The sequence below is a fragment of the Hyposmocoma kahamanoa genome, unplaced genomic scaffold, assembly GCF_003589595.1.
Source record: "Hyposmocoma kahamanoa isolate Upper Pololo Valley unplaced genomic scaffold, ASM358959v1 64, whole genome shotgun sequence".
Lineage (NCBI taxonomy): Eukaryota > Metazoa > Arthropoda > Insecta > Lepidoptera > Cosmopterigidae > Hyposmocoma > Hyposmocoma kahamanoa.
Genome location: NW_020653852.1, coordinates 11192424 through 11205728, shown reverse-complemented (window position 1 = coordinate 11205728; position 13305 = coordinate 11192424). Strand labels below are relative to the sequence as shown.

The 13305-nt window shown below is 35.6% G+C and overlaps 1 protein-coding gene across 5 annotated transcripts in view; it reads right to left on the bottom strand.

The window, feature by feature from the left end:
* The window catches only part of LOC113231039 (titin), a 43961-nt gene extending 32679 nt beyond the window's left edge, over window positions 1–11282 (bottom strand). For all 5 annotated transcript variants that reach the window (XM_026465192.1, XM_026465193.1, XM_026465194.1 and 2 more), the window contains exons 1-2: window positions 8271–11282; window positions 7950–8191 (exon numbers count right to left, since the gene is read on the bottom strand). In XM_026465192.1, the coding sequence (XP_026320977.1) occupies window positions 7950–8191; window positions 8271–11057 (3029 nt within the window). In that variant the 5' untranslated portion in view covers window positions 11058–11282. The remainder of the gene's footprint in view (window positions 1–7949; window positions 8192–8270) is intronic.
* Window positions 11283–13305: the final 2023 nt, after the last annotated feature.

Below are 13305 nucleotides of genomic sequence, written 5' to 3'. Positions count from 1 at the left end.
AACCGTAGCCCGTAGGGCCACCGAGTTCGTCTTATATGTATATTATAGTTAGTCTTTTTTTATGACGTGATAAGAGACGCGACGAACAAGTCGTGCGACTGGTGGTAAGCGACACGCCTGTCCATAGCAGTTCCAGTTCCACTCAAAGTTTTAAATCTCAAAGATATGAGAGACACTGTCGCGTTGCCCCTCACCGTGAGACGTAAAGTTGACAAGTCCCATGTGCCTGTAATTTTACCAGCACCCTTACTCTTCGAAACCGGAACGCAGTAATTACTGTAATCATCATCAGTAACTATTTACATGGCGGCAGAAATAGGTAAGGTGACGAACTCTTTCACAAGGAGCTTTACCGCTTCCAAACGGTCTACTTCATGAAATTACAAGCACATGGGACTTGTCAACTTGTCTCAGGGTGGCGAGCGCAGTGGTAGTGCCCCTAAGATCTTTGCGATTAAAAGCTCTGAGTGGCACTATAACTGTTATGGATAGGCGTTTCATTTATCACCAGGCGCAATTGTTCGATCTGTCGCTTGGTATTACTCGAATAAAAAAATCCATGTGGATGCACATACAAATCCATTGAAAATTCAACTTTATTTAAAAAACGTTAAGTCTACAGTGTAATGTCGAGGCTATTGACGTACCTAATTTATTTGTATTACATGACAATGGACTGATACATTATAAACATAGTTTTAATTTATTTAGACTTATATACAAACATATACCTGGTTTGATGCAAATTGCGTGCCAAATAGAAAAATAATTGTTACCTTAAAAACCATTCTAGTGTGCAACCGGGATTGTATTGACCACAAAAAGTGAAAAACCCTAATAATTAAGTTTTCATAATGACTGTCTAGGTCTGGGAATATGACAAATGTTTTGAAACCTAAATTACATATGGGGTGGCATGTTACAGAATAGACGACCATTATTTAGGGGGACATGTATTAAAATTTTATGTGGGAGCTTTTTTTATTTGGACCGGAAATTGTAGACAGTATTTAGAAAAAAACTTAATTTGACATCAATTATTTCGCTTTATAGAATTGAAAATATCAGTAAGTTACTGGTATTCGTAGCTTTTTTCGATCTTAATGTGTCATCAGTACCTTACTATATAATATAATAAAATATTTTGTATGATTCCGGTTCATTGAATTTAATCCGTTAATAGATTTTAATAAAATTTGGCACATACGTGACACGCCTGTCCATAACAGTTGCAGTGCCACTCAGAGCTTTAAATCGCAAAGATCTGAGATACACTGCCTCTGCGCCTATCACCCTGAGACAAGTTGAAAAGTCCCATGTGCTTGCTATTTCACCTTTCAAGGGAACGCAGTAATGCTCACATTACTGCTTGGCGGCAGAAATAGGTAAGGTAGAAGTACTTCCCTGAAGGAACTCTTCCACAAGGAGCTCTACTGCTACTGAAAAGCTTATCTGATGGTAGAAAGTGCAGACAGATAATAGGAACATCAACCGTGAAAAGCAGTTTACCTTGTGTTTGAATAATATGATTCTTTTTGACAAGAACTTCTATCTGCGTATCAATTGTCGTTGAGTGCGGCAACGAATGAAACGAAAGCTGATAAACATAGTTTTGAAGTCGATTTTTTAAAATAAAATTATTCTTTTTATTATTGATCAAGTAATTTGTACATAAACTTTTGTGTCATGTTTTTAAAAGTATTAAAAGACCGTTAAAATGGCTTGTGTTTAATCAGATGGATACAAAGTACAAACACTTGAGCACAGTTTGAAGAAGTCACGGTTGAGTAGGTGTGACCTCACTCCTACACTATGCGTTTAATTCTTGTGATATGTTTCACCCCAAACCTTACTTATCGTCGCGATTTGAAACACTGTTAAAATAAACAAACTTTTTACTTTTTCTTAGTATTGTTATTACATTTTTAAACATATTTTCAAGTTAGAAAATAAGTTCAGTTATATTGCGACACGTAAGTCTAATAATTCAAACTTTCTTATAAAAGAAAACTGACCTCAAAAGTTTGCTAATCCACTTTTTATTGGAATTACATCTACTCCTATTTGCTAAGTTTTATTGAAATTGATTATCGCAAAGTGTGTAAAAAATCCAATTTACCGGATGATCATCTCTTAATTTGCCACCCTTGCAGGCAGAATATTTTCTTCAAATTTAAAAGGGACCACTACTGAGGTACTTCTTTTCCAACAAAAAAGAATCATCGAAATTGGTTCACAAATGTCGGAGTAATCGCAAAACATACACACACAAAAATACATCCGAATTGAGAACCTTTTTTATTGAAGTCGGTTAAAAAAGGTCAATAATTTTAAAAGTTATGAATTTTTACATCTGCTAAATTGGATAATAGTGCTGGCAATCACGTCGTAAATAGGTACAATCGAGAAGTTATTGAATGCAAGTCTGAACACAAAATAACAATGACATACAAACCATTTTATCTCGTTAAGAGTCCGATGATGTTACTAAAAATTCATTTGGACTTAGGAATTAATTTTTCTCACGAAAGTTTCTTTATATGGCGAAATCTATTTTATTGGCTAAATATTAAAGTTTAGTAATATCAATGAGGTCTGGTTTTAGTATTTGTGTTCGAATAATATCTTTATAAATCTTGTCTCTATAATATGGCTTTTAATATTTTTATTGTGCAGTAAAGAATATTTCTATTATTTTCCAATTTGATCCTCGCTTTTGTTCCCGTTCAGCTTAAAGGGTACACTATGGCTAATCCAAAATACGAACAATGTATACATTATATTTAACAGATTCAAATCCCTCTTGACAAAAACTTTCTCAGTATTAAGTCCATCTCGAGAAAGAAGTTGTCGGAGCAACTGTATGTTTTAAAATTTACACCTGTGTACAATTTAGAAATTAACAAAATTAGATAAATATATTCTTGTTCGGTTTGTAAATAAAACCATGAAAAATTATTTTGTTGTTGTTGTTAATGGTTTGTTTGAAAAAATAAATATACGCTATTTACATCCGAAGAAAGTTTCATTTCCTATGTGTAACAATCGCGAAAACCTAGAACTCGATATATTTGCTTTTTTTTAAAAGAAAACAACGTTCCGGACTCATTACAGGTTCCATGGTCACGGTTGACCAAAAATAGTTACTCTTATACGAAAAATTAAAACAAAAAAATAGTTTCTTTTCCTAAGTATTTAAATGTATTTATAAATAACATAGAACACGAACAAAAGTTAATGTTTTTTTTAACCTGACCTTCAATCAGCGAATATCTGTACTGAGGGAATACCAGAGTAACGATTCACTAGCACTAGCACTACTCTTACACCCAGACCACGTTCAATTAAAAAAGTTGAAAATGTGATTCCACCCAGAATCGGACCCGGGACCTATTTATTCATCGACTACCTATAGTATTAACCACTAGGCCACCGAGGTAGTCATATGATATTAACGAGGCTTAAAAGAATGAGATTGTGCTTCATAAAACACCTACTCGCAACTATTACCGATACAAATAAACAAGGCTGATGACTCATTTTCTTAATTCTTGCTTAACAATCTAAGATAGAATGAAGAATTCGTTTATGACGTCATTGCCGGTAAACATTGTATAGAAAAAAACTTCTTAGGTAAGTAGGTTTTGAAATTATTTTTCCGGATTTAAATCGCGTATATTTGTTTTTTCAAACATACCAGCGTTTCGGGCCTTATTCAGGTCCCGTGGTCACAATTGTCACAGTCAACCGTAAATGCTACAAATTCATACTTGACGGTTTGTCTCTTTAGATGTAACCTACTGCACAAAAACTTTTGACAAAACCTACTTATCGAGTTTTTAGGTTTTCGCGATTGTTACACATAGGAAATGAAACTATTTTTCCAGATTTAAACAGTCACAGGTCATAGGACCTATAAAAGGCCCGAAACGTAGGTTTGTATGCAAAAACAAATATACGCGATTTAAGTAAAGCCCGTAGTTGTTTTTTTGAGATCCATATTGCGAAACTGGATACCCCCTATCATACGCCGTTATTGTCCATGAACGGATAAAGTAACTCTCAAGTTAGTTTAGTTATGGAGTCAAGAGACTTCGGAAAATCGTAACCCGCAATTCGTCACACGAAATGACGTCGTACACAACAAACCAAACTCGTATGTTGGCCAACTAGGCGGGTTGCCAATGTGTCGTAACTGGGCACGTTTGTTACGTCGCTTAACTGCTGAATTAGCGTAATAGATCTGTACCAAGGTCAATTTATGTTACCTTCCAAAAATATATAATTTTCTTATTTTAAACATCTGTCCATAACCGAAGTCCCGTTTTATTTGATTTTTAAGTCGGGACTTAATCATGTATAACACATTATTATTAAACGTCCCTTCGGGACCATGGACTTCACAATACGTCTGAAACGTGATTAAGTCCCGAATTCAAAATCAAATAATGAATGAAAATCGTGAAAGTTTAAGTCGAAGTCCTATTTCTTCAAGGTTACTAAACAAACGTATAGCTATTATAGAATACTATTTTGTATCTATATATACTTTATATAAATGTACACTTAGTGCACAATGTCAATTTGAAACTATACAAACGTATAAATACCATTTGGTTGCTATATAAAACTGTAGTTACTGTAAAATCCCATTTTATGACTACACGAACATCTATGTGTTGGTAAATAATAAACATTGACTATTTTATAAAATAAAAAGAAAAAAGCCCTAACAGCTTAATGGTTTGACCTACCGCCTCTCAAGCAGATGGGCGTATGTTCGAATCTAGGCTCGCACCTCGGAGTTATTCGAAATTTGTGCGCGTAATTTAATTTGAAGTTTACTATGAGACATATAACAACGTTCCTTAATAGTACGAAATAGCGCTTCTTTATTACGTAGTCTAAGAGCCAGGCACTAATCAAAATCTGAGTAATTGACCGACCTTGTAATAATGTAAATTTGTCGTAAATGTTTCCACACACCGTTCCCCTCCTGACTAAATGTCGTAACTAACGTTAAAAAATTTTGAACTGATTGACTTAATTTGAATTGTAGCTCGCCTAGGGCACAGCTCGTATCAAACTCATTCTATCGCACATAAAAAGTAGAGTACATATAAAAAACAAAGATTATTATAAAATGTTCTCTTCTGAAACCTGATTGAATTGTGTCGGTCAAAGAGAGCTTTATGTCCATGCAGTAAGAACGAAAAAGACGTTGTGCATTTCGATTCCGCTGGAGCCGCCGACGCACAATGTGTTTTTCACTCTTATTACATATTAAATTATGCCATAATGCTTTTTCTGAGGGGCCTAATGCGATTGTCGATAATGCCATGTCGGTAAGTGTGACGACTTCCTAAAATTCAAGATACGACAATTAATGATTGGGGGATTATATTATGTAAACCATACCACAATTCCACTTCAAACATTAAGTCAATGACTTCAAAGGTTTTTCTTTTTAGTATATTTTTTTGTTGAGCATTGGCTACAGAGCCATCAGCTAATAAAATCAAAATGCGATACTAAAATTGTAACTACAAAAAACGCGCCATTTTCTGCTCATAAAAATTACATGTCTTAATTTAATTAAATTTTCAAGACATCATTGGAAGAGGATGGCGACGAAGAACATTCTCAGATCAAATTGAAAGTGTTTTTAAAAAGGTTTGAGTGCGTAATGAGAAGAATAAGAGGGCCTGTATTAAAAGGTTGATGAATGAAAGTGAAGCAAGAGAAATTTGTCAGGATCGTGCTAAGTGACGATCGATAGTACCTGCCTACCCCAAAGGGAATCTAAGGGCATAAGTATAAATAAGAACAATAATAAAAAAAATTACTCAATAATGCCTATACATAAGGAATGTTTATTTCTTATTATTGTAAAACTATGAAATATATATTACAAACTATTGTAAAACAACTCTACATTAATTATATCACCACTATACTATAAATTATATATCACATTCTAATGGCTTTGCAGTTGAGTTTCGTGTTCCATTACCCCTAATATCATGTCGAAATTTACTAAACCGTGTATGACGGCGTATGTATGGAGGTTGCTAAGACATGCATGAGATATATGTTACCGAGTTACGTAAGCATACAGTTTCTCTAGGTCGACGTATACAAATTTTACCACAAATTGCAGCTACTGTAAATTTTCCATGTAAACTCTATGCTCTTAGTAGTGGTAGAGTTTTCTTTTTTATGGTACCAAATAAAGGGAAGAACAATCGTGCACCTGGTGGTAAGCAGTAGAGCTCCTTGTGAAAGAGTTGAAGTGACAGTACTTCCCAGAACGAACTCTTTCACTAGGAGCTCTACTGATATTAAAATTGCTGTCTGTGCAGAATCTGTAGTAGAACTGGGTAGGCACCACCACCTTACCTATTTCTACTGTAAAGCAGCACTGATTTTCTATTAGTCCAAAGTAACAGATACTTAATACGTACTACATGCTTCTTAATGTTTCGGTTGAAAAAATCCTAAATAATCGTGACGACGTAAATATTTCATGACCTTGATTTAATAAAGCCACTTGTGATCATATTATGTCAAACATTTATTATGTGAAAATAAAAAATAACACGAATTACTTGAGACAATCTAATTCGTATGTATATGTGAAATTTCATAACTGTCCTTTTAAGCATTAGAAATTTGTCGACTCTCTCATGAAAAAAATTTACATTTTGCAAGAGCATATGAGACCTTATAACATATGCGATGTTAATATTGATTTAAGATTATAGTTGCAATTTTTAAGTTATTGAATGTCACGATGTTTGACAAACCATGATATTCAAATGTTTTTGTGAAATTAATTCACTAGTTTGTTATAATTTATAATTATTAATACAAAGATCTAAAACTTCAAAAATTCCTTCAATCCGGCTTGATTGGAACATCTAGCAAACGGAGCCATGGAACGAACTAGCGGACCTTACGAATTTTTCTATGTGCTTGTTGCAGATCTTTCTTTTGGTTTTAACGATTTTTTTGCCGTAGCGCCATCTGTGAGAAAGCTATTTCATCATACATTATGATTATAGTTTTTTAAACTAAAACTATCTACTATTTCTTATAAAATAAACTGTGAAGAGTTACAAATAGACTTTTATTTCTTCAGCTACTCTCCAAACATTTTCAGTCAGCACAAAATTGTCTGTGACAACTTTAAAGGTCAGCAGCCCTAGACGCAAGAATATGGCGGATACCAAATGTTGTGTTATGTAAAATATTTTTCATATGCCTAAAGTTTAGATCAAATTAGACTGAACCTAAATATGTACCATATAAGAAACTAATATTATACTATCCTATTACATATTACGTTTGCTTGACTTTCAACACGTTGAAAATATTATTTCCGCAGATGATGATCAAGTTGTTTACCTACAAAATGACACATCTCTCATACATATATTAATGACCGTGTCATAGAAATACGTACAAGATATGTAAACAGTATAATTTGTTTTTGCTATAGCTTCAATAGTATCTTTCCTTTTTTTTTCAGTTTGCAATAATTGCAAAGTGAACAATCAACAACAAATCGAGGCACCTATTAGGTCATCTCCCTAAAAAAAGAAACTGGTACGTACGCCATACATAATGAATAGTAAGTATAAAGATTTACAATCAATTATATACACAGTTGTATCCAACGACATATCGTGAAACCAGTACGTAAATTTCTCACATTCAAAACAAGCTATTTACATCAATTTGTACGGGTTGACCTGTAACTCTACACAATATCACCCATTAGCTAACCGATGGAAACGAACTAAATTGCCGGCTTTGTACACATTGTGGTACGTATACGACGTACAATGCAATGCATACCTAAAAGATGTGATATACTGCCAAATACACTTAACAACAAAAGGCCATTTTTCAAATTAAAGGCAATAAATTAAAGGAAAATCACTTACCCACAAGTGCACATTTCGCAGATACACTGTTCCTTAATAACTGTCTTTTCAGGTTTTTTAGGGCCTCTTGGCCTGGTCTCTTCAATGAAAGTGGTCTCGGAAGTAGTTCTATCGTCGAGTATGGTCTTCCGATCATCAATGACGGTCTCATCATAGACCGTGCTGATATCCTCTCTCGTGCTAGTGATGGTATGGTCGACCACATCATATTCGCGTACGTCCTTCGTCATCTTGGCGTCTCGCTAGAATAAAATAATTCCGCATTACAGGCGAATTCCGGCATCAAACATCAATCCTATAAGTAATCATAAAGTTACATACCAAGTTTGTAACATCCATCGCGCTCTTGTCGACGAAAACGTTTGTCTTGACCTTGTCATCCTCTTTTGCATCCTCGTATGTGGTAATCTTCGTTTTTATTCCATTCTCGATTATGTAGCGCGTGACTTCTACTTGACTTTTAGTCTTTTCAACTTCAAAAGACTTCTTAGTAAATTCGGTATTAGCGGTATTCACAATTGTCGTGAGCTCTTCGGCGTCAACGCCTTCGTACAAATCCTTTACGTCTTCATTTATTTTAGTTCCGAAAGAAACCTTCTCAATTCTTTTGAAAGGATACTTCTTTACTGTATCAATGATGTCTTTCAACACCCTATCATCTATCGTCCTTCTGTTAATCACAATACTTTTATCACTTACAGTAACATTTTTGTTAGACTGCGTTGTTTCGATGATTTTCCTCAAATCACTTATTGATGTAAAATCTTTAATGTCCCTCGAAGACAATATGATGTTTTCTTCTGTATCTTGCCTTTTCAGATGATGCCTTGGTTTTTCTGGTCGACCAAAAGGAGACATATCTTTTGGTCGTTTGGGCCTATCATCATCCTTTTCGTAAATGAATTTTCCATTCCAAGTCCCTGTACTTCGTTCATAAGTTGTAAGGGTATCTTTTGTCTCCTTGTTCAACGTGGATGCTGTCTCTTGTGTAAGGTGTTGTTTCTCAGTAGTCAAAAATTCGCTTGTGTGCTGAACATTACTCGAGTCCTTTATGGTAGACTGATCAGTAGATGTCGTTTGATAAGTAGATGAGTGAACATTGTCATCAGTTGTACCTTGAATGCGTCGATTCAGAATATCATCTGTATCATTGAAATTTTCAGTAATAGCCTTCTTTTTTGTATAGTCACCGCCGTGAGTGTTACTTGTGTAAGCGATTTGTTTTCCATCTTTATATAAAGCGGACTCTTCTGAAACGTAGTTAGAGCTCGTAGGTACTCCGTCTTTACCAGTATCGTAATGAGATTCTTTATCCAAAACATGGCGAGTATATTCATGTTGAGGTTTAACACCAGTTCCGCCCACATTGTGACTCTTCTCATACGTCGCATGCTCTTTGCTATCGCCCCATTCTCTGTTAGACGTATCAATAATCCTTTCCTTTCCGTCGACTATTTCAACCCTGTATGACGAAGAAGTGGCTTGCTCAGCACTACTGGTGTTACTCTTCATGATTTTAGTTGAAAAGTTAAAGTTTTTGCTGTCTCCCACATGTAAAATATCACCAACTTTTTTCAATTCATCTTGTACAGTTGTGTCATAACCGTAAAAGTTTGATGAATCTGTTTTGTTTACATTACGTCTCTTATCCTGTGTTGTGGCATCAATTGATTTTATATTGCTTTTGTTTGTTTTGATAGTATCCTCGCTATTAGACGTAGTAGTAGTATAATTTTGAGAGCTTGAACTGATTTGCTCTTCCGTAATATTTGACAGTTGATGATAATCACTAGTATTTGAGTGATCTTGAGTAGAAATATTAGCATTTAACTTATCTTGTGTGATGTTAGAATGATTATCTTTAGAAGTTAGCTGTCCCTGTGTAGAAGTATATTGTTGTTCAATAGAATTGTCCTTCTCCTTAATGTAGTTAGTGTGAGAAGTGACTTGACTTCCGTCTTTAATAAACTTTGCATCTTCTTTTATTGTCAATTCACTTTTAGGTTTTTTTCCATCTTTTCCAGTGTCGTATTTAGATTTCATGTCATAATTCTGTATGCTATGTGCCGATTGTGGCTTGATACCTGTACCACTTACGCTATCGTATGCCTCACTTTTGGCTTGTTCTTTAGCATCGCCCCATTCTCTGTGAGTGCTGTCAATTATGCGTTCTTTGCCATCTATTATTTCAACAACGTACGACGATGAAGAGGATTTTACTACACTGCTGCTCTTACTCTCACTAGATTGTGAAGTGCTCGTAAACTGTTTTGTCCTTGAATCTTTGTCAAGCGATCCTTCACCACCGTAGAAGTTAGAAATATCAGACTTTGCAGTCTGACCTCTTTTCGACGGCTGAGGAGAATTTTGGTAAGTTACATTCTCTCGTTGGTTAGTGTTCTTCTGATTTGTTGATGTAAATTTGCTTGCATCAGATTTTGAAGAAGTAGACTGGTTCGTTGCGGCTGTTTGCTTATTTAGAACGTCCTGACGTTCAGATTGAAGCAAAGAATTAGTAGCATTAGCACCTTGAGATCTTGTTAAGAATGTAGATGAGGAGTCTGCGACACGGCTTCCATTGCTATCTAAAAAGGCGGTATTGAGAGTTTGATTTCCAGAAGAAGAATCCATAGTTCGATCAAATGTCTGGCTTTGACTAGAACCAGACTGTTGAACAGATGTAGAAGAAGATTGATAAGTCTCACTCTTAGAACTTTGTTGTTGCGATGAGGATTCTTGTAGCACCGACGATGAAACGAACTCACCAGTTGTGGACAGAGCCATATCACTTGTATGATGTCCTAGCGATCTTGTTTGCGATAGATCAGTCATCGAAGGAGCTTCCGTGATAATATAGTGCGGGTGGCTGTTATAATGCTCCGATATAGTGGAGCCAGTCACCGACCCATGGTCGGTTACGTCAGTTATCATAAGCGGGTCGTCTTCCTCGACCTTTACCTCGATGTAGCGGACCTTCTTGCCGGAGCTGACTTTCTGCACAGTACTGCTGCTGGTTGTTGTTGAACTGCTCTTTTGAACACTCGTCGAAGCTCCACTGGACGAAGCCACTTGATTAGACTGCTTAGTCTTTTTATTTTTAATTGTCATTTTGATCCCACAATAAATTATTTACGCCCTAAAACTTAACCTCTAAAGAGATTCTTAAATTACGATTAAATATTCTTAAATGCAAGTCTTATTATATCACATAATAAAGTTGTCAAACAATTGCCATGTAGTGAGTGGTAGCGGTCACGAGAGTCGTTCGTGTCGAGTCGCGTGCGCGCGCGCTGCTCGCGACTGGCTCGCGGATTCTGAGCGTGCGCACTGCCGCGCGGGTTCTGGCAAAGGCGCCCCCCGGCTCAGTACGGTACCTTGACGCCACACCGCCGCCGCCGCGCCGTCGCATCGCCCACAAGGCCTTCGACTCAGTGACACGTAAGCGCTTACATCTCCCAGCCGATCGAACACCAAAAAAGGTGTAAATGACACAAAGTTTCACTTAATCTTCAACCTTAGTCAGTCCTCTTGCTCATGAATTAATGAATCGGCCATATGACCTCTAAATCTGCATCGATTACGGAACAGTGCCAAGTTCACAATGCACTTGTTATTTCCGTCTGTACCGTCATAAATATTTTTCATTCAGTCACTGTCTGCAGTACTTAAACGAGTAAACAATCATTTTTCACCATCAACCTTGCACCCCCTTAGTGATCCTCGACTAGACTAATACAAAGTGTGGTAACGTACAATACCCTCACTGGTGGGTCGATAATTCTGAAACACTGAACTTGACGATTGTGTGATTACCTACGTACTTTATGTGCCCACCATACAACATAAATGTGTCGTTTTTAAAATATGTAATTGACGATGGAGTACCTATGTATCTTAGAATGCGCTATTTTCATAATATTATACCTGAACGTGTTCGGTGTATATAATTTTAAACTGTATTTAATATGTATTTATGTGGTAACAATATAATTATTATATGGTATGGTATAGTAATTATTAAGATAAACATTATAGGTATAACATCAAAACTGTGCTAATATTATTATGTACTTTTCTACCCATGATGATGAATAAAAATATTATAATTAATAATCGCATAAGCATTTTTTAAGAGAATAATTGTATTTTACACGCGTATGTAAAACATAAGTAAAGCCTATAGGCTGACGATATAGATGTATGGTATCTATTTACATAAAGTTTTGGTGCAACGCTGCCTCGTCGTAAGATACCTATCTGCATTCACGGCGGCGGCCTACATTTTTTATCATCCTGTACAACGTCAAATATTTAGTATTGATTACGGTAAGTTACATGAAGGTGTATTATATCCGAACAAATGTATAAATTTATAGATTTTGTAGTAATTTAATCTACCCTTTCGTAGAAAATTTATTTATCTTTGAATGTATGAAGTTAGTTAGTTACAGTAGTAAGTACTTAGTTTCGTCTTGAAAGTATTTAGGTCCATAAATAGGAAGTTACATAACAAAGTAAATGAGAAATATCTAGATTTTTTATTTATTTATTCCAGTAGCAACGCTAGATCGTTGTATCATTGTATGCGTACCCTTGGCAATATCTTGGTAATAACTCATCTACTTAAGCATAAAAACATCATCGACTAATTTCGTTCGTATGTATTAAACCTCTTTCCTGAAACATTATCATTTTTCAGACGTAGACTTTTATATTTCTTAAATGTGTAAGAATAATTAGGGACCCAACCATAAAGATCAAATGAGGACTTTAAACTTCTGCAACATGAGGACTTTGTCTCGAAATACTACTTACGGTAACTCGACCAATATCCATTATTTAATTCTGCGAAAAAACATTAATGTTATTAGCGAATTTCTTTAAAATTGAAAAAGCAATAACAGTATTAAAACTTATAGGCAGGTCTGAACCCAGACGTGGGTTGCGCAAGGCCCGTTTCTTGACTATACAAGGCAGTGGTGGGCGAATCGGTTTGAATCACGCGCCCACACCGTGATTGAGTGCATATAGCCCGCAAAACTTAATTAATCAATGCTTTAGAACCGTTATTTTGGATTTATATAAATTTCAAACGCAGACTTCCCATATTAATAGCACAGATAATATTAATATTATAAAAGTTATATTCCTTACCTACCCTCCAAACAATACCCACTTACCTACTGTGTCGAAAATATTTCCAAGAAATTGCAATACTGAATCATGTCAATGCCCTGCATGCAGACTTGAACGGTATAACTTGGGAATGTTCAAGGCAAGAGTGAATAGTCATTATTTAGGTGTGCATATTCCTTCGTCGACCTCATTCTCACTTTCTATATAGGTGAGATGGAGG